At 39.7% G+C, this 20,748-nt stretch overlaps 1 protein-coding gene across 2 annotated transcripts in view; it reads left to right on the top strand.

Moving 5' to 3' along the window:
- The window catches only part of Nkain3 (sodium/potassium transporting ATPase interacting 3), a 684,808-nt gene that overhangs the window by 490,106 nt on the left and 173,954 nt on the right, over positions 1–20,748 (top strand). For both annotated transcript variants that reach the window (XM_037202467.1, XM_037202466.1), the window contains exon 4: positions 12,641–12,838. In XM_037202467.1, the coding sequence (XP_037058362.1) occupies positions 12,641–12,838 (198 nt within the window). The remainder of the gene's footprint in view (positions 1–12,640; positions 12,839–20,748) is intronic.

Below are 20,748 nucleotides of genomic sequence, written 5' to 3'. Positions count from 1 at the left end.
TCAGTTTCAAAAGGTCCCATTGATTGATTGTTTCTCTCAGTGTCTGTGCTACTGGTGTTATATTTAGGAAGTAATCGCCTATGCCAATGTGTTCAAGACTATTTCCTACTTTCTCTTCTAGCAGGTTCAGAGTAGCTGGATATATGTTGAGGTCCTTGATCCACTTGGACTTAAGTTTTGTGCACAGTGACAGATATGGATCTATTTGCAGCCTTCTATATGTTGATATCCAGTTATGCCAGCACCATTTGTTGAAGATGCTTTCTTTTTTCCATTGTACACTTTTGGTTTCTTTGTCAAAAAATTATATGTTCATACGTGTGTGGGTTAATGTCAGGGTCTTCAATTCGATTCCATTGGTTCACATGCCAGTTTTTATGCCAATACTAAGCTGTTTTTATTACTGTAGCTCTATAGAAGAGCTTGAAGTCAGGGATTGTGATGCCTCCCGAGGTTGTATTATTGTACAGGATTCTTTTGGCTATGCTGAGTTTTTTGTTTTTCCATATGAAGTTGAGTATTATTCTTTCCAGGTCTGTGAAGAATTGTGTTGGTATTTTGGTGGGGATTGCATTGAATCTGTAGATTGCTTTTGGTAAGATTGCCATTTTTACTATGTTAGTCCTGCCTATCCATGAGCATGGGAGATCTTTCCATTTTCTGACATCTTCTTCAATTTCTTTTTTCAGGGACTTAAAGTTCTTGTCATATAGGTCCTTCATTTGCTTTGTTAGTGTTAGCCCAAGGTATTTTGTGTTATTTGTGGCTATTGTAAAGGGTGATGTATCTCTGATTTGCTTCTCAGGTTCTTTGTCCCTTGTATATAGGAGGGCTACTGATTTTTTTGAGTTAATCTTGTATCCTGCTATGTTGCTGAAGGTGTTTCTAAGCTTTATCAGTTCCTTGGTTGAATCTTTGGGTCACTCAAGTATACTATCATGTCATCGCAAATAGGGAAAGCTTGACTTCTTCCTTTCCAATTTGTATCCCCTTAATCTCCTTATGTTGTCTTATTGCTCTGGCTAGAACTTCAAGTACTATATTGAATAAGTATGGGGAGACCGGACAGCCTTTCCTTGTTCCTGATCTTAGTGGAATTGCTTTGAGTTTCTCTCCATTTAATTTGATGTTGGCTGTTGGCTTGCTATAAATTGCCTTTATTATGTTTAGGTATGTTCCCTGTATTCCTGATTGCTCCAAGACCTTTATCATGAAGGGGTGTTGAATTTTGTCAAATGCCTTTTCTGCATCTAGTGAGATGATCATGTTTTTTTTTTTTTCTTTGAGTTTGTTTATATGGTGTATTACATTGACAGACTTTTGTATGTTGACCCACCCTTGCATCCCTGGGATGAAGCCTACTTGATCATGATGGATAATTGTTTTGATGTGTCTTGGAGTCTGTTTGCCAGTATTTTATTGAGTATTTTTGCATCAATGTTCATGAGGGAGATTGGTCTGTAGTTCTCTTTCTTGTTGTATCCTTGTTTGGTTTAGGAATCAAGGTAATTGTAGCCTCATAGAATGAGTTTGGTAATGTTCCTTCTGTTTCTATTGGGTGGAACAATTTAGAGAGTATTGGTATTAACTCTTCTTTGAAGATCTGGCAGAATTCTGTGCTGAAACCATCTGGTCCTGGGCTTTTTTTGCTTGGGAGACATTTATTGACTATTTCTATTTTCTTAGGGGTTATTGGACTATTTAAATGGTTTATCTGGTCTTGATTTAAGTTAGGTATATGGTACCTATCCAGAAAATTATTCATTTCTTTTAGGTTTTCCAGTTTTGTGGAGTAGGGTTTTTTGAAGTGTGACCTGATGATTCTCTGGATTTCCTCAATGTCTGTTGTTATGTTCCCCTTTTCATTTCTGATTTTATTGATTTGGATTCTCTCTGTGTGTCTTTTGGTTAGTTTGCATAAGGGCTTGTCTTTCTTGTTGATTTTCTCAAAGAACCAACTCTTTGTTTCATTAATTTTTTGTATTGTTCGCTTTGTTTCTAACTTATTGAATTCACCTCTCACTTTGATAATTTCCTGGCATCTATTTTTCCTGGGAGACTTTGCTTCTTCTTGTTCTAGAGCTTTCAGGTGTGCTGTTAAGTCACTAGTGTGAGATTTCTCCAACTTCTTTATGTGGGCATTTAGTGCTATGAATTTCCCTCTTAGGACTGCATTCATAGTGTCCCATAAGTTTGGGTATGTGGTGTCTTCATTTTCATTGATCTATAGGAAGTCTTTAATTTCTTTCTTTATTTCTTCCTTAACCCATTGGTGATTCATTTGAGCATTATTCAGTTTCCATGAGATTGTAGGTTTTCTGTAGTTTTTGTTGTTGTTGAAATCTAACTTTAGACCATGGTGGTCTGATAGAACACAGGAGGTTATCCCAATTGTTTTGTATCTGTTGAGATTTGCTTTGTGGCCAAGTATGTGGTCGATTTTAGAGAAGGTTCCATGGAGTGCTGAGAAGAAAGTATATTCTTTTTTGTTAGGATGGAATGTTCTGTAGGTATTTGAGTCATGACATCAGTTAAGTCCTTTATTTCTCTGTTAAGTTTCAATTTGGGAGATCTGTGCAATGGAGAAAGTGGGGTGTTGACGTCTCCCACTATTAATGTGTGGGGTTTTATATGTGGTTTAAGCTTTAGTAATGTTTCTTTTACATATATGGGTGCCCTTGTATTTGGGGCATAAATGTTCAGAATTGAAACTTCATCTTGGTGGATCTTTCCTGTGATGAGTATGTAATGCCCTTCTTGATCTCTTTTTGATTGATTTTAGTTTGAAGTCTGTTTTGCTGGGTATCAGACGGCTACACCCACTTGTTTCTTAAGACCGTTTGATTGGAAAGTCTTTTCCTAGCCTTTTATTCTTAGGTAGTATCTATCTTTGAATTTGAGGTGTGTTTCTTGTATGCAGCAGAAAGATGGGTCCTGCTTTCATATCCATTCTGTAAGCCTGTGTATTTTTATAGGTGAATTAAGTCCATTGATATTAAGGGATATTAATGACCAGTGATTCTTCACCTGTTATTTTTGGTGGTAGTGTGTGTGTACTTCTCTTCTTTGGGGTTTACTGCTGTGGCTTTATCTGTTGCCTGTGTTTTCAAGGGTATATCTGACTTCCTTAGGTTGGAATTTTCCTTCTAGTGCTTTCTGTAGGGCTGGGTTTGTGGATAGGTATTTTTTAAATCTGGCTTTGTCTTCGAATGTCTTGTTCCTTCTGTCTATGATGATTGAAAGTTTTGCTAGGTATATTAGTCTGGGCTGACATCCATGGTCCCTTAGTGTCTGCATTACATCTGTCCAGGTCCTTCTGGCTTTCAAAGTCTCCATTGAGAAATCAGGTGTTATTCTGATGGGTTTGTCTTTATAAGTCACTTGGCCTTTTTTCTTTGCTGCTCTTAACATTCTTTCTTTATTCTGTATGTTAGTTGTTTAATTATTATGTGGTGAGGGGACTTTTTTGGAGGGTCTAGCCTGTTTGGTGTTCTATAGGCTTCTTGTATCTTCATAGGCATTTCCTTCTTTAAGTTGGGAAAGTTTTCTCCTATGATCTTGTTGAATATATTTTCTGTGCCTTTGAGTTGGTATTCTTCTCCTTCTTCTATCCCTATTATTTGTTGGTTTGGTCTTTTCATGGTGTCCCAAATTTCTTGGACATTTTGGGTCATAACTTTGTTGGCTTTAGTGTTTTCTTTGACTGATGAATCTATTTCTTCTACTGTATCTTCAATGCCAGAGATCCACTCTTCCATCTCTTACATTCTGTTGGTTATACTTGCATCTGAAGTTCCTGATGGTTTACTCAGATTTTCTATTTCCAGCATTCCCTCTGTTTGTGTCTTCTTCATTTTTTTCTATTTCCCTTTTCAGGTCTTGGACTGTTTCCTTCATTTGTTTCAATGCATTTCATGATTTTCTTTCATTACTTTATTGTTTTCTTCCAGGACTTTATTGTTTTCTTCTACTTTATTTGTCCTTTCCTCTAGTTTTTTATAGCATTCTTCCCATTTTTTTTTGTCTTTTCCTCTATACTAGACTCTACCTTCTTCATGATGTTATTCATAAGGCTGTTTTCTTCTGCTTCTTCCAATTTTTGAAGTTCAGGTCTAGATGTTGGGGGCGGGCTAGGTTCTGGTGATGCTGTATTGCTTTTCATTTTGTTGTATGTACTTCTGCCTTGACATCTGTCCATCTCTTTGTGTTTCATTCTTGGTCTTATCAGCGCACTTGGTTCAGACAGCGCTGATAGATTCAGGAAGTCTCTCTCTCTTGTCCAGATGGTAGCTCTCTTGTCCAAATGGGAACTCCGGGGCAGGATGGGAGCTCTTGTCCAGACAGGAAGTCCGAGGCAGGAGGGGAGCTCTCTGGTCCAGAAGGTATGTCTGGTGCAGGATGGGAGCTGGGGGCCAGTCTCAAGTCTCAGGAAGTGGCTGGGTGAATGGGCATGGGGGCAGGGCGTAGAGATTGCAGGGTCTGTCAGGGGTCTTGGCGAAGGGAATCCTTCCTGATCGGGCTAGAAGGGAACCTGTCCAATGACCAGAACCTGGGGCCAAGTTGAGCAGGTTTCCCTGGGGTGGCTGGTGCCCTGGGATGGGGTCTGGCCTGAGCCCAGACAGTTACCTCTGGTCCAGAAGGGAAGTCCGGGGCAGGATGGGAGCTCTCTGGTCTAGAAGAGAAGTCTGGTGCAGGATGGGAGCTCTGGTCCAGAAGGGAAGTCCGGGGCAGGATAGGAGCTAGGGTTCTTGTAACCATTTTCTGTAGTTCAAATATTTGTAGAACATGGCCTCAAAGTTAGAGTGTAATGAGATATATGAACCAATAAACACCTAATAATTGGATACTTAAGAGGTAAAGGCAAGTCAGGCATTAGTGGTGTATGCCTTTAATCCCAGCACTCAGGAGGCAGAGGCAGGCGGATCTCTGTGAGTTTGAGGCCAGCCTGGGCTACAGAGGGAGTTCCAGGACAGGCTCCAAAAGCTGCACAGAGAAACCCTGCCCCCCCCCCAAAAAAAAAGAAAAGACAAACAAAACAAAACAGAAGGCAGTAAAGGTGGATACTCTGTAATGTTTCTATGTTAAAGTGCTGCTCTGTGTGTGGAAAGCTACATCTGATTAACCTTCTATCAACAGCCACTCTTCTTATCCACTCTTAAATCCACCATCCTATTCTCTTATTGCCTTCACTGCTGACCTTACAGGAAAGACACCAAATGCTCTTCTTACAGCCTTGTAGTCCTTTCTGCAGCTATTCTCTCTCCACCATTGGCTTCATCTTCTGGTTTCTCTTCTCTCATTTTTTCCTCTTCTTTTACAAACCATCCTCTGGTGCCACATATGTAGGGAAATAAATACAGTTGTTCTTCTATCTTAAATGCATTGCTGAGACACTGAATAGCAAGTGATGGGACAGAATAACAGAGAAACAAAGAAGAGCTTTGACATAGGTATCTCATATGTACATGGAAGATACCCACAGAATGGGTAATTATCAAAGAAATGGCTCAAATACCAGCCTTAAGTAAATATACACAGAAATAAGTGTATATAGAAGGCTACCTGCAAGAAAGAAGTCATAGACAGGGGTGGTTAGAAAACACTGCCTTGTAGACTCGTCTGTGCTATCTCTAGACTGGCCTTGAAGAAAGCCCTGTAAGATGATCAAGCTTAGACTTTCCCGGAAGGCATTGAAGGAGGGCGTCTTTGTAAATTAGGACCTTGCTTTACACAAATAAGGAGAAAGCATTTTCTTTTCAAATTTCTCTAGCTCAAAGTAATTCTTATGCCAAAGTGTCATATTTGGGGATGCCAAATTCTGTTACCCTTCACCTGTATTTTCATGAATCCAAACTCTGTTGTTTAGATTATTTTTAATACTAAAAATAATCTCAAAGTCATCAGTTGCTTTCATTTTCAACTTTCTTAACAAGGTGAGCTTAAATCATCACATATCATTCTAATTATAAGATCAGAAGAAGAAATTAGATTTAAAATATTCAAAATTATTTTACTATTGTATATCTGTGGTTTCAGATTTTAAAACTATGTATTTAAAAACTACAGATCTTGACTTTGTAACTAAGAGTTTCAAGAAAATAAATGGCCTCCTGTATTTATTTATTTATATATATAACCTTACAGTTTTATGTATTCTTTTCGCCCATCTGTCTTGTGCAGGAATTTGAGTTGTCATGTGTTTAGTAAATTTTTTGTGTTGGAAATCCAGTAGTGAAGGGCATAAAAATCAGATACAAACCTAAAATAAAACACCATAGCAAACTTTTCAAGTCTGAACTTTAAATGTAATTTTATGCTATTGATAGTGACTGTCAAATTTTAATACAGTTGGTGGAAAGCATAGTCTGGTTTATAAATGTTCGTATCTCTAGAGATAAGTGAGAGCTATGCTGAGAGGTTTTATGGGTGTACAAATATGTATGATTGGCTCATAAATTGATTTGTGTTTTATTTGTACACATTTTAGTCAAAGTCATATTGAAGGAAACTTATATTCCACAATAGCAAAGGTCACTGGATATGAATGCTTAAAAGACAGAAATTTCTGTGAATTTTGAGATCATGTTAATTCATCTTGAACCTAATGTATTCTGTTAAGATGAGACAAACACATAGCTCTTCTGTATTAATCAGGACTAACTGTAAGAGATTAAATCTGATGACCAGGAAATGGAGCAGTCGGTACACATCTCTGCAGTTTGCCTGCAGGTAAATTGCCTTGCATTAAACCAAATTCACCAATGAAAGCAATTATTTTTCTGTAATATTTTACTCTCTGAGAGTAACTGCAAATGATTCATGTAGCAAATCAACAGACCCTAAAAATGAAGTGAAATGTTTTATTGTCAATAAAGCACTATTGCTGTAAAGGTAATTGAATAGCAAACCAACAAGCATATATATATAAAATGTTTTACTATTTGTATAATTTTGGGCATGCCCGTAAAAGTTCTTTGGATTCCTTAAGCTGAGGAAAATCTAACCATATAAAGTAGTTTTTCCCAAGAACATACTGGGGCATCTTTGTGGCCTCCTGGCTTACCATATGAAGCAGAGTATAGGGGGTAGTTTCCCTACTGCACTTGTACAGTGTTCAAAGCTGGTGGCATTCAATGTTACCCATCTGTAAGTTCAAGAGCTTTCTATTTCCCACCAACTTCCTTATGCTCTCGGAGTCCCCACTACCACTTTCAGAAACTATCAAAGTGGAGACTCTCCTTAGACAGGACTGAAAATCACCAGAGGAGCAGCGATTAGCATTCACAATTGACTGACAGCCTCTGGCCATATATGGAACTGACCCAGCAAAAGTGTCTGTCCTGAATGACAGACAACAGGGTCTGCTTAGGAGGAGAGGAAGCTCTGAATCCATAGAATATGACCTCACTTCTCCTCCCCCAGCTTCCCAGCTGTGCAGTGCCCTAGCCTGGGCCCCAGCCCCTCTCTCAGCGGCCCCTGTGCAATGTCCTAGCCTGAGCCCCAGCCCCTCCCTCAGCAGCCCCTGTGCAATGTCCTAGCCTGGGCCCCAGCCCCTCTCTCAGCTTCCCAGCTGTGCAGTGCCCTAGCCTGGGCCCCAGCCCCTCCCTCAGCTGCTGCTGTGCAGTGTCCTAGCCTGGGCCCCAGCCCCTCCCTCAGCTTCCCAGCTGTGCAGTGACCTAGCCTGGGCCCCAGCCCCTCCCTCAGCTGCTGCTGTGCAGTGTCCTTGCCTGGGCCCCAGCCCCTCCCTCAGCTTCCCAGCTGTGCAGTGCCCTAGCCTGGGCCCCAGACCCTCCCTCAGGGGCCCCTGTGCTGTGTCCTGGCCTGGCTTCCTTCCACTCACCCAGCTTCCCAGTGCTCTAGCTCAGGAACCCTCTGCTCCCCAAGCTGTTTAACTGTCAGAGCCTTGGCCTGAGTGCCACCTGCCTGCCCTGCATTGTTATTCCTTCTTCTGCCTCACATGGACAATTGAAATCCTTCTTTATTTGTGTGCTAGCTACATTTCCATTTCTGTGATAAAAACCATATCCAAAAACAGCCTACTGCCTTTTTATGGGATGGGGTTTATTTCATATTGTAACTTAATTACATTGTTTCTTCCTTTCATTTCCTCCCTCCAAACCCTCCCATATGCCTTTCTCTACCCTCTTTCAAATTCATAGCCTGTTTGCATGTATATTTTTCCTAAATATAACCTGTTGTGTCCACATAGTGTCACTTCTATGTCTGTTTTCAAAGATGACCATTTGGCAGCGGACACCCAACTAGTGTGCTCTTCCCTGAGGAGGGTCACTTTTCTCACTCCCAGCAATTCTTTGTGTAGGCTTGAGGCCTCATGGGCTTTTCCCTGTCCAGTTTGGCTCAGTCAGCTTTTCAGTACCTCCAGTATCATCTCTCCAGGACAGCACTTCCCACAGGGGTTGGTTCTTCCCACATCAACCAATTATTTTTAAAAAATGCCCTAAAGACTTGCCTACAGGCCAATCTCATGGAACCATTTTCTCAATTGAGGTTCCTTTTACCCGATAGCTCTAGCTTGTGTCAAGTTGACAAAAAAAAACTAACCAGAACAATTTGGAAGAACCATCCAACTGAAACATAGTCAACAAAATTACAAACACTAATAATCAACTCTCAGTAATAACCTTAAACATAAACTTAGCTCACAAATACAGATGCAGAGCAGCTGACAAAATTAGAAATCAAAGTTAAACTATTTTAATCTAGAAAAATGATACCTTTTGGGCAAAGACTGCCAATGAGTGGAAGACAATCCAGTAAGCAAACAAAAGCAGAAAAGCATAGCTATTCTGATATATGTTGAAAATAGACACGCAACAAAAAAATGGAAGAGATAAAAAGGGCCACAAAATATTAATAAATGGAGTACTTCACCATTACTATGTAAAGATTATAAATATATGTACAACAAATAATAAACCTCCCAATTTTATAAAACAAACACAATGGACATGAAATGTCACACAGATCCTGATATAATATTAGTGAGTGACATTAATACTCCCCTTTTATATTTCTTTTTATATTTAGTCATTACTATTATTGTATATATGTGTGCATGATGCATGGGGGTGGTCATGTTCCTTGGCATATGTGGCGTTCACAGACTGCTTGTTAAGTCAGTTCATTCTTTCACCTTTTACCTGGGTTCTAGTGATCAAACTCAGGTTTCCAGGTTTATGTGGCAAACATCTTTACCTTCTGAGCCATCTCAATCCCCCTCACTTTAGATAGGTCACACAAGCTAATTTTTAAAAATAAAAATAAAAAATTTAATTGAACTATAACTTAGTCTAGTGGTCTCAACTAATATCCTCAGAATATTCCATCCAACAGATGTGGAATACACACTCCCAGCAGGCCATGGACCAGGGATGGAAGTCAGTTGTACCTGTAGACTCTTCTTCCCTGGGATTTATGTTGGGATTAGCCCACAATGACAAGCATTTGGTGTCCATCAGAGCTGTCTTCACCTTAGCAGATTCCCTTCTGTGTGTACCGGAGCTTTGCTTTGCAGATGCTGCTGCCTTCCTAAGACTCCTCAGATGGTATCCTCTGCAGTGACTGATATTCTAGCTGAGGGCTGTCCCCTAAATGTGCTAGGGGAAGCAACAATGCTGTAAAGGTAGAGGAGGCATTACACTTTGGACATCTTCCAAGTATTAATCACCCTGTTGAAGGGACATATATATGGATGTCAAATTTCCTAAGGGAGCTTCTTAATTTTCAGATTATACAGCAGTAAATATCAGATGTGGGGGGATCTAGAGGTTGACCCACTTGCTGACATCAGGCTCAAAGCTCTCAAACTCCATGATGACTCTGTTACTGACATCTGCTTCAAGTCACCAAAGGGGAGCTGCCCTTCCACACACACTTCCCTTCCTGAGCTGAAACCCCTGCTGCCTTCCCTTGTTCAGCTTGTTACTGCCCCCCCCCCCCCCGTATGGCTGCTCTCTACAGCTGTCACCCTAGTACTGGGGCGAGTTAGGCCGAGCCTCCCAGATTTGTGATTGTTCCCCACCTGTAGACCCCCAGTGTTAAACAATAAGTTCCCTCTCAGATAGTTCATTTGCTGAAGGCATCACCGTCTCACCAAAACTTGCAACTGCATTTGAGGCTTGTCGGGGGTGTGAGCTTGTCTAAGGCAAATCTCTTTTCACCAGGGCTGTCTCTGTTATCTTCTGGATGGGGACTTATTTCCTGTCCTGCTGCACAAATGAAGATGTCCTGTACTTGGCTGATTTCTACTCACTGCATCCCCCTTTTTTTTCTCTGAAGAAGTTCTGTATCTTCATACAGCTCCAAAGATGTTCCTTTCTCAGAATAGAATCTGTTTTTTTTCTTTACTCATTCTTTCTCCTCACCAAGTCACACAAAGACAATTTCTAGTTCATCATCTTACCCAGAACTCCAAATATTAAAATCTTAGTCATTAAAATCAGGTGACATTGTAGAAATACAGATTATGGATCCTGTATCCAAAGGGTTTGGGACAAATTTTTCAGATTAATTTGGGTTTTTTGTAATATTTGCATATGCATAAGATAATTTGGGTATGGGACCCAAGTCTAATCATGAAATCTGTATATATTTCTTGTATACCTTTTACACAGAGCCTGAAGATGTAATAACATTTTCAGTGCACATGAACCTGTCACTGAAGGTCAAGTGTCAGACTTGCCAACAATACTTTCCTGTTGATAATCAAAAAGTTAGGGGATGTTTTTACTATTAGACATGCACACCCTATATTAAAAATCATCTCTTGAGGATGGAAAATCTATAGTTGTCTCCGCTAAGGACTCTGACAAATTTTAATTTGTAAAAGTTGAGAAGTATCCTCTTTGTCCTTTGGGTTGACTGTGGAAGTATTTTGTCGTTATGCTTGAGGAAAGAAAACATAGCTCTCCTCAGGGTATGGAGTATGATCAGAGGTTTAGTGAGTGAGACGTGAAAGAGTGCACATGATGCTGTGCCTACAGCTAAAAATAGACTTCTTGGTACTAAGTCCTCATTCTGTGTCTAGCTTGCTTTGCTACCTTGGGCCCATTAATTTACCTACAATAATTTACTTTGGTTGTCCATGTTAGTTTATTACAGCTGCCATAATAAGTTAACAAATTTGGTGGTCTAAGCAACAGAAATTTCTTCTCCCTCATTTCCAGAGCCAGGAACCTGAGGTGGGTTTCCTTTAGCTGAATTTCTGGTGCTGCCAATGCTGTGCACAGTCTGACTTTGGAGATGATGTCTTCCTTTCTTCATTCTCCTTCAGGTGACCACAGTGTTCCTTGGCTGTGGCTTGTATCACCCCAGTGTCTACCTATATAGTCACATTAACTTCTCTTCCTCTGAATAGCTCATCTACTTTCACACCCCTCCTGTGTTCCATGTGATTTCACTCAAGTAGGGTGGACACATTCTAGAATCTCAGTATTCAGGAAGTGATGAAAGAAGGGTCAGGAGTTCAAGGCCAATCTTTATAATGTACAACACGTTTAAGGACAGTTTCAGTTAAGAGACTGTCTCAGAGATAGGAAGGAAGGAAGGAAGGGAGGGAGGGAGGGAGGGAGGGAGGAGGGAGGGAGAAAGGAAGGAAGGAAGGAAGGAAGGGAGGGAGGGAGGGAGGGGGAGGGAGGGAGGGAGAAAGGAAGGAAGGAAGGAAGGAAGGAAGGAAGGAAGGAAGGAAGGAAGGAAGGAAGGAAGGAAGAAGGAAGGAAGGAAGGAAGGAAGACCTGTACCTGTGATTATAGTCTGGGACCTCCCAGATATTCCAGTATAACATCCTGACCTCTGATCCTTAATTAAATCATGTCTGAAAAGTTTTTTTTTAAATGATATATAAGATAAAATTAAGAGATTCTAAAAAATTAACATACATTTTAGAGGGAAGAATTATCCATTGCATTATAACTTGGTGATAATAATACATACATGGACTTTCATATCAGTGCATTTCATTTGCATATACTCTACCAATCAGCCACTGAAAACAGTGAAGACAAAAGTATGTCTCTACAGAACATGTGAAAACTATTTTCTAATATTTCCTCAACTACTTAGGTGAAATTTATACTTTATTAGGCATTATATTATAAAATATAGAGGTGGATTGAATTTATGGAAAAATAGTTATAGTTTATATGTAAATATTGTACCATTTTACATAAGAGATGAGTATTCATTTCGTATCTGCAGAAGATTCTGAATAAATCCCTTATGAGATCTCTCAAAGAAAGCCATAGTGTGTGAAATTCTCCTACACCACCATCTAAGGTGCAATGAATCGCTCAGTAAATATGAATTTAGGATGATATCACAGCAAGAAAGGTTAACTCCCCCAAAATCTATGTAAGCCAAATACCCTTGCCCTGTACTTTAGATGTGTACTAACCTAACAAGGCTAATATTATCCAAAGGAGTGTGTCTCTATATTGAATGACAATAAGTCAGTAGTGCAGATATGTAATATGTACAGGCATTTTGGATTTTCTTTTTTTTTTTTCATTTGAAATTGAAATCATTTCAGCACTTCCACCTATCCTGAACTCTTTCCAATGTCAAAGCAAAAGTACGATGTCATGAGATTGTCTCTTTTGTTCTCCTGTCTACCACCATGTAGGACACAGATCTGATGACATTTAACATCTCTGTACATCGGTCATGGTGGAGGGAACATGGACCTGGCTGTGTCCGGAGAGTGCTGCCGCCATCAGCGCATGGCATGATGGATGACTACACATATGTCTCAGTCACAGGCTGTGTCGTCGATTTCCAGTACCTAGAGGTCATCCACAGTGCTGTACAAATCCTGCTATCTGTAAGTCTCACTTTTATATATTGTCCGATATAGAGTCTTCTTTGGTGATATCTTATATCTGCAACCTGGTAGGTAATGCTTCATATAAGGACACAGAAAACATTAACAGAAACAGCAGCAGCCATGAAGTCATTAATGATCCATAACAGCTGGATATCTCATTTTTCCTCACATTCAAACATTTTGTTTAGAATCAAGTACTTGTGGTGTCCAACTTGTGACCCAACCTGCACTATGCAGTGAAATAATATCATCACCACCCAAACCGGTCCATTATCCAATAGGTACTGCAAGCTGTGCTGCTAATGCATTCTTCAAATAGTGTGCTTCAGTTCCAGAGGAAGGATGGAAACACTTCCAATGGCTTGCTGACCATAATGTATCACACATTTCACATAATTATTCTTTGAAAAATAAGTCCCACCAGAAATGCTTGACATTTGGTGTCAGGACATAGTCCCATCAAGAAACAGGAATTGACTTGATTATACCACAGAAAGCATTATGTACCAGGAATTCTGTAAGGTAATTTCTTTCCATGAGACTCCTACTTACATTCTGATCATTGTGTGGAGTAGAATTATTTAAAATGTGTAACTTCAAGAATTATGTACAGTGGTTTATTTTCTTTTTGACATAGGATCTCACTGTGTAGCTCTGGCTGGCGTGGAACTCTCTCTGTTAGATTAAACTGGTCTTGAGCTCACAGACCCACCTGCCTCTGCCTCCCAAGTGCTGGGATTAAAGAGGTGTGTCACCATGCCCAGCTAAGCACAGTGTGTCTTTGAGATCCACTAAGGACTTACTATTTTAGATAGAGCCAAAATATAATATAACCATTATCAATTTTATTTTATGTATAAAGTAACCACTATTTGACACAACAAAATACATCTCATTGTTAGTGGACCTCCTTTTAATCCATAAAGAATTTAAGATTTATTCTAGGTTTTTACAATCTTGCTCTATAAGTACCATATATCATCATTTTCTACATGACTGTATGTAGCATGAATCTTAAATGTTCTTATTAATAAAAATCAAACCCGAGGCCAGTTATTGGGGTCAATGCTGGTAGATCAGGGAGACAGAACAAGCCACAGCTATCTCCCCTTGCCAGTTCCTCAGCTGGTCCTGTTTCCTCCGACTAGAAACTTCTGTGTCCTCATCCCAATGGCTCTCAGATGAACTGCTGCTCAAAAACCTGAAGCTTAACCAGCCGAATGCTTAACCAGCCACATGCTTAACCAGCCAAATGCTTAACCAGCCAAATGCTTCTAGTTTCTGGTTCTCACGCCTTATATACCTTTCTTCTTTCTACCATCAATCCCTGGGATTAAAGGCGTGAGTCACCATGCCTGGCTGTTTCCAATGTGGCCTTGAACTCACAGAGATCCAGATGGATTTCTGCCTCTGGAATGCTAGGATTAAAGGCGTGTGCTATCACTGCCTAACTAGTGGCTTTTCTGTTCTCTGACCCCAGATAAGTTTATTAAGGTACACAATATTTTGGGGAACACAATACCATCACAACTGTATCAATCTTTATTTTTCCTCTGGTCCTTCTTTAATCTAGCAGTTTCAAATGAAACCAATAAAATATATGTGACTAAAAATTTGCTTTAAAAATCTGGAGGCTAGCAGTCTCTTAAGATTTTTCAGTCTGGTTTAAACTATGAAATAACTAACCATTTAAAAACATAAAAGAACCAACCATTCAACTAACATGCTAAGGTTTCTTATTAATTTTTTTAAATCTAAAACATTTTTCTAGACTTATATGTGGAAAAATTAACTTCACTTAAAAAACTTCATAATAAATTGCTAAACCATTTTGTGAAATGATAGCACATTTTTCCAAAGCTTTACAATGCAACAGAATACAGGAACCAAAAGGCCATTTCCCCAGAGTAACTCCAACCCAAATGCAGAGCAAGGTAAGAGCTTTTGGTAAGAAACTGGGCTGCCTCATAAAGGAATACCCAAAAGGAAAATCTAAAAAAACTATATATGTTGCCACCTAAATGTACTTGTCGCTTGTAAATGAATTTCTTAATTTATTTTAATAACCAGTGTAGGCTGCCAGTGTGCATTCATAGTTTTGATGGTGTGATGCAGCCTTTAGGAAATAAATGGGTTAGCCATTGCTCTCTAAGGTCTCTTGTGTAGTACATTTGCAAGATGAAATATGCAATATTTTATCTTTTTTAATTGAAATATAATGCACTCTGAATTTTTCACAACTATAGGATAATAGTAGACCCTATCCATCAACAGGGGCCACTTGGAGACCTCTAGCAAATTCCTAATTCCTACAACATACTGACAGCTTGGCATTCACAGATATTCCTGGATCCTGTAACATCCTATTATTCCTCTTTGTGCCTACCTATGGATACAATTTAATTAGGTCCAGTAAAATTTACAGTAACAATTTACAGCAGATGTTAGCAAACTCAGCATATGTTTTGTTTTGTCTTTCTTCCTTTCTTTTTTTTTTTTTTTTTTTGCTTGCTTAAGTCAAGATCTTACATCTTTTCACTTACAGGCAGTATTTTATGTCTTTTCTGGTTTCTCTGAGTTTTCAAAACCATTAAACTTGTGCTTCGGAAAGTTATTAATGAAAATAAAATAATGAAAACACAGCTGCTGCCATAGTATGACTACCAATTCAATACCTCAGACAAGGGGTAGTGAATGGAGCATTGGACAGAGGCATAATTCACGTCCAAGGATGGTTGAAGAGGAACAGTGGCAGATTTCATCACAACAGTACTCAAAACTAGGTGTGACTTAAAATACTCAGATGGTTAGTTTCTGGAGCATTCCACTTAATAATTTTAAATAGAAATTAGCTGTAGATAACCAAAACTATAGATAAAATGAGCTGATTTTGTACATTATATATTATTGTTGAGGTCAATTTTTATGTTTCTTTTCTTTTTCATGGTGGAGTATGGGCACTATTATAATACTTATGTCTTAAAATATGATTGTAAAAATTATTCCTCTATCCTATATTTATTGACTTCTGTTCTGATTGTCTAAAATGGTAGTGGCAATATTTAACACTGTCAGGGGTGAGGCAGGCAGCAGTCCAGAGACAAGAGAGAGCTCTTTGGTATACCACAGAGTCCTGGAGACTCAGCTACACCAGGGTTATGTCACTGACTACTAGATGGTAGAAACATCTAAAAGAAACTAGGAAAGGAATATTATTATAGACTACCTAGCTGTTTGGGAGAGGGCCTCCAAGGATTGCAGGGCAGCTGTTTCCCACTAAATTAAAAGAAAGTGTGTGAATGATCTGCCAAGGGATATAACTCTGTTGGTGAATGGACAAATCTGAATTTAAGCTATTGCTTACAGGTAGAAGAAAGGATTCTCTAATCAAACTTTTCACAAAAACTACAAAAGTTTGATAGAAAGGGTAAAAAGTAACAGCTAGCAAAGATGGTCCAGATTCTAAATACACACACACACACACACACACACACACACACACACACACACTGCAATATACATGCATTCCTTTCTTGGAAGCAAGAGTTGAAGATTGCAAACCTGAACAAAGGTTCTTCTTGTGCTCATTTAGCAGGGCTACTATAAATTGTCAGCAACATGGAGCTGAATGCCTTTTCAAAGCAATGTGTCAAGATGAGAAATCAAAATCTGTGGCTATGGTCCAGCTGTGGAATGATCTACGCTCATCCTTACAAGCCTGGCTGTCCAGTCTTCATCCATATGTTCATTTCTCACCTCGAAGATAGTCAGAAATGTCAAAATAATCTTGTAGAGCCTAGTCCTCCCGCCCCCTGTTACCCAGGACCCTTCTCCTAGGAAGATTAATACAAATCACTAATCCAATCACTCTGTTCCTTCTCTCAGGAACCTGGAAAAGATCTCTAAAACTCACCATTTCTAACCCTTTTTGGAACTAATTTTATGTATATTGTCTTGAGTGCTTGGGGTCAAGATATTTTCTCTTAGGTCTCACAGATGATGAGTCTCATTATTTCACCTCTTAAAAGTAAGTCTGCATGATTGGGGCTGAGGCCAGAGCTCTGAGAATCAGTTTCTATCATGCCCATGTTCTTTGAGTTGTTTTTCTCTTTCACATCTTCATCTGTCACTGTTCTCAGACACACATATAAGATGCATTCAGCCTAAATATGCATTAAAGTTGCATGTAGAAGGGTGTAAAATAACCATAGACTACCCACACAATCTTTTTCTTCAAAAGGCTGTAGAGATAGCATCTCCTTCTGCCTCAGAGTCAATTTCACAGCAACAGCCACAGATAGCGCTAAAGCTAATTCAGTACTGTATGCTTGTGGAGTACAAAAGCAGGACAAAAGTCAGTGCAATCCCAGTTTCTGAATTAAGTTCATACTGGTTGTACACCACCAAAAAGGTAAGCACAGTTAAAAGTTGCCTCTTTCTCTCCTTCCCTCCCCCTTGTCTCCTTCTTCCCCTCCCCCACCTCACATTTTCTTGACACTGAACTAAATGGTTTACAAGTATGAACTCACTCCTCAAAATGGCCCATTAAGTAAATGTTATTATAGTCATTTTACACAGAAGAAAATGAGACTTACACAAAGGTTCAGGGGTTTTCCTGGGTTGCATGTCTTCTGAATGAATGTGAACCTCTGACCAAGACAGATAGACTCCAGCCCATATTTGTGTTAAATACAAATATAATAAATGGCATTATAATTGAGGACTTGGTAGACACAGGGCCAGATGTAACGATAATTGCACCAAAATCTTGACATCCAGATTGGCCTCTTCAGGAGGTAACTGTTCATCTTTTAGGAACTGGAACTTTATCTCAGGTAAAACAAAGCATAAAATGGGTCAAATGTATAGGGCCAGAAGGAAAGAGAGGAAAATTAAAGCCATGTATGGCTAACATAGCAATGAATTTATGAGGATGTGATTTGTTTCAGCAATGGAGTACCCAGATCAACATTCCTCCAATCTCAGAAACAAACTGTAAACTAACATATGTTTCTGGGGAAAATCATAAAAGATATTATAAAGAATAGTCACTGACCAAACAGGGCACAACAACTGCTGATCTGTCATAGGTACCAACAACCCTAACTTTAAAGAGGTTACCTGAAAACCTGTCAGGGTGGAACAATGGTCTTTGACATCAGAAAAATTACAGGCCCTGGAACAGTTGATACAGGAACAGCTAAATGCTCAGCATATTGCAGAATTGACCAGTCCTTGGAATTTTCCTATATTTGTCATTACACTACAAATGCAGATATTACTCACGTGCACCCACTTGTGTGTGTGCACATACAAATTGCATGCCCAGACATTACATATGTGCACAAGTGCATGCACACCCAGTTGCCACACACTCCATGCATAGACACATATGCACACATACACAAAGATTTGTGCAGTGAAGATTTTTACATATTTCTTTCATTCTCTAGGACATATTCCATCTCACAACCATTTTTCACCACATTTTGTTCTTCAAAATGGAAGGTTTCAAAGTCATAAATGCCAAACTGATCAGGTGTTGTTGTTGTGTTTTGTTTTCTCTTGCTGGGTTGTCCTACATATCCAGCTGAGTAAAATCATAGCCACCTCTTTTACCTTCTCAGAATTGTCTCTTTTTGCCAGAAAAATCTGTTCTTATGTGAAACACATGACTTTCACCTACACTGAGTGTTTAACCGCTTCTAGGTGCTATATAGATATAATGCATACATAAATCATTACTTATTCCTTACATCCCGTTTCTATTAGCTGTAATTCATTTTTATCCAGACACTGGAATCAGTTAAAGATTCACTCATCCACATAATCATGTATTACTTTGGCAAAATACTGGGAGATGTGTGTTTAGGCACAAAAATAAGTTTCATCATTAAAGCTGTTTGTGCTTGTTGTCTGAACAGTGACCTAGATTTCAGTCATTTACCTTTCAAGATTTGTGTGTATGCAGTTCCCTGTGCTTTTACTGATATTCGATCAACGTATCATTGAAGTATGTATTTCAACTACTTTTAGAATACTCAGATAAGTGTTAACTATCACTAGTCAATTGAGCTCATACTCATCACCTCATAAAGGAACCCCCTTCACTCAGTTATCACACCCTGTGCTGCTCCCCCCCCCACTCCATATGACATATTTTACTTATGGTTGTGACAGCAGACTGAAGGAAGTAACTGAAGGAAGAGTTTCTCTCATGTTACCATTTTAAAAAGATATGCAGTTCATCCTAATGGCAAGGCATGCATGACTTCGGGAGCATGAGGCATCCGGTCAAATTATGTATACAGTCAGAATACAGAGAGAAGCATGCTGATGCTCAGCTTGCCTTTGCTTTTTACTCATCCAAGCCCCCAGCCCACAGAATGATGCCACCCATACTCAGGATGGGACTCCCCTCTTCTGTTAAACCTTTCCAGAAATGTTCTCATATACACACCCCATTCAGTTTCCTTGATGGTTCTGAATCCTGTCAAGTTGACAAGATTTAAAAATATCACACTCTCTAACTCTAAGCTACCACTTACCTATGTTTTCCTTCATTAGACTAATTATAATGCACATTTCTTACAGTTTGAAAGCATGGTTTATATTCTTTTGTACATGCCTTCTTTCATTATTTCATTTTACTTTTTTTATTCTTCTCAAATATAAGACATCCCAACCACTGCCTCCCAACCCTTCCCTCTTCCCAATTACCCCCCCCCCCCACTTCACACTCCCCTGGATGCACTCCTCCTTCATTTTCCTTAAAAAAAGGAGGAGATCTCTCAGGGATATCAACCAAATTCAGCATAACAAGACACAATAAGACTAGGCATATATCCTCATATCAAGGCTGGGCAAGGCAATCCAGTAAGAAGAAAAATGTCCCAAGAGCAGGCAAAAGAGTCAGTGACACCCCCAATCCCACTGTTAGGACTCCAACAAAAACCCCAAGCTAGAGAACCATAGCATGTATACAGAGGCATATTGCAGACCCATGCAGGCTCCATGGTTGTAGCTTCAGTCTCTGTGAACCCCTATAAGCCCTGCTTAGGTGATTCTGTGGGCTCTGTCCTTCTTGTGTCCTTGACCCCTCTGGCTCTTACAATCCCTTCTCCCCTTCTTCCTTGAGATTCCTTGACCTCTGCCTAGTTTGGCTGTGGATCTCTGCAACTGATCCCATCAGTTGCTGGAGGAAGCCTCTCTGATGAGTCTTCACCTCATAGATTGGCTAGGCACCAGTCTATGAGTATAGCAGAACGTCACTAGGAATCATTTCATTGGCTTTTTTTCCAGTCATGTTTGGTTTTACCCTAGGTCTCTGGGCCATCCAGCTTCAGATTCCAGGCCATGCAGGCAGTGTCAGGTATAGGCTTCCTCCATGACTTGGGCCTCAAGTTAGACTTACTGGTGGTTGACTACATCAAGAAGCTCAGAGCTACCATATCCCAACACATCTTGCAGGCAGGACAGGTTGTAGGTTGACGGTTTTCTGGCAGGGTTGGTGTCCCAGGCCCACCACTGGAAACCTATACTGGTTATAGAAGGTGGCCAGTTCAGATTCCATATCCTCCTTTACTAGAAGCCCTCACTGGGGTAAACCTCATAGGTTTATGGGAGTTTCCACTATCCTAGGTTTCCATATCATCCCCTAAATGCTCACTTATTTCAGTTGACTCTCCCCATAATTTTCTCCCTCCATTCCTCTCCATCCCCATACCTGATCCCTCTTGTTCCCATCCCCACCCTCTCAGGGCCACCCACAAAATCTATTCTATTTTCCCTTCCCAGGGAGATCCATTACCTCTTTCTGGACTTTGCCTCTTTATCTAACTTCTCTGGATCTGTAGATTGTAGTGGGATTATTCTTTTCTTATATTTTTGGTTGTGAGCCTAGCCTT

This window comes from Peromyscus leucopus, chromosome 2, assembly GCF_004664715.2.
Source record: "Peromyscus leucopus breed LL Stock chromosome 2, UCI_PerLeu_2.1, whole genome shotgun sequence".
Classification (NCBI taxonomy): Eukaryota; Metazoa; Chordata; class Mammalia; order Rodentia; family Cricetidae; genus Peromyscus; species Peromyscus leucopus.
The sequence above is the reverse complement of the archived record's forward strand: the minus strand, read 5'-3'. Positions and strand labels throughout refer to the sequence as shown.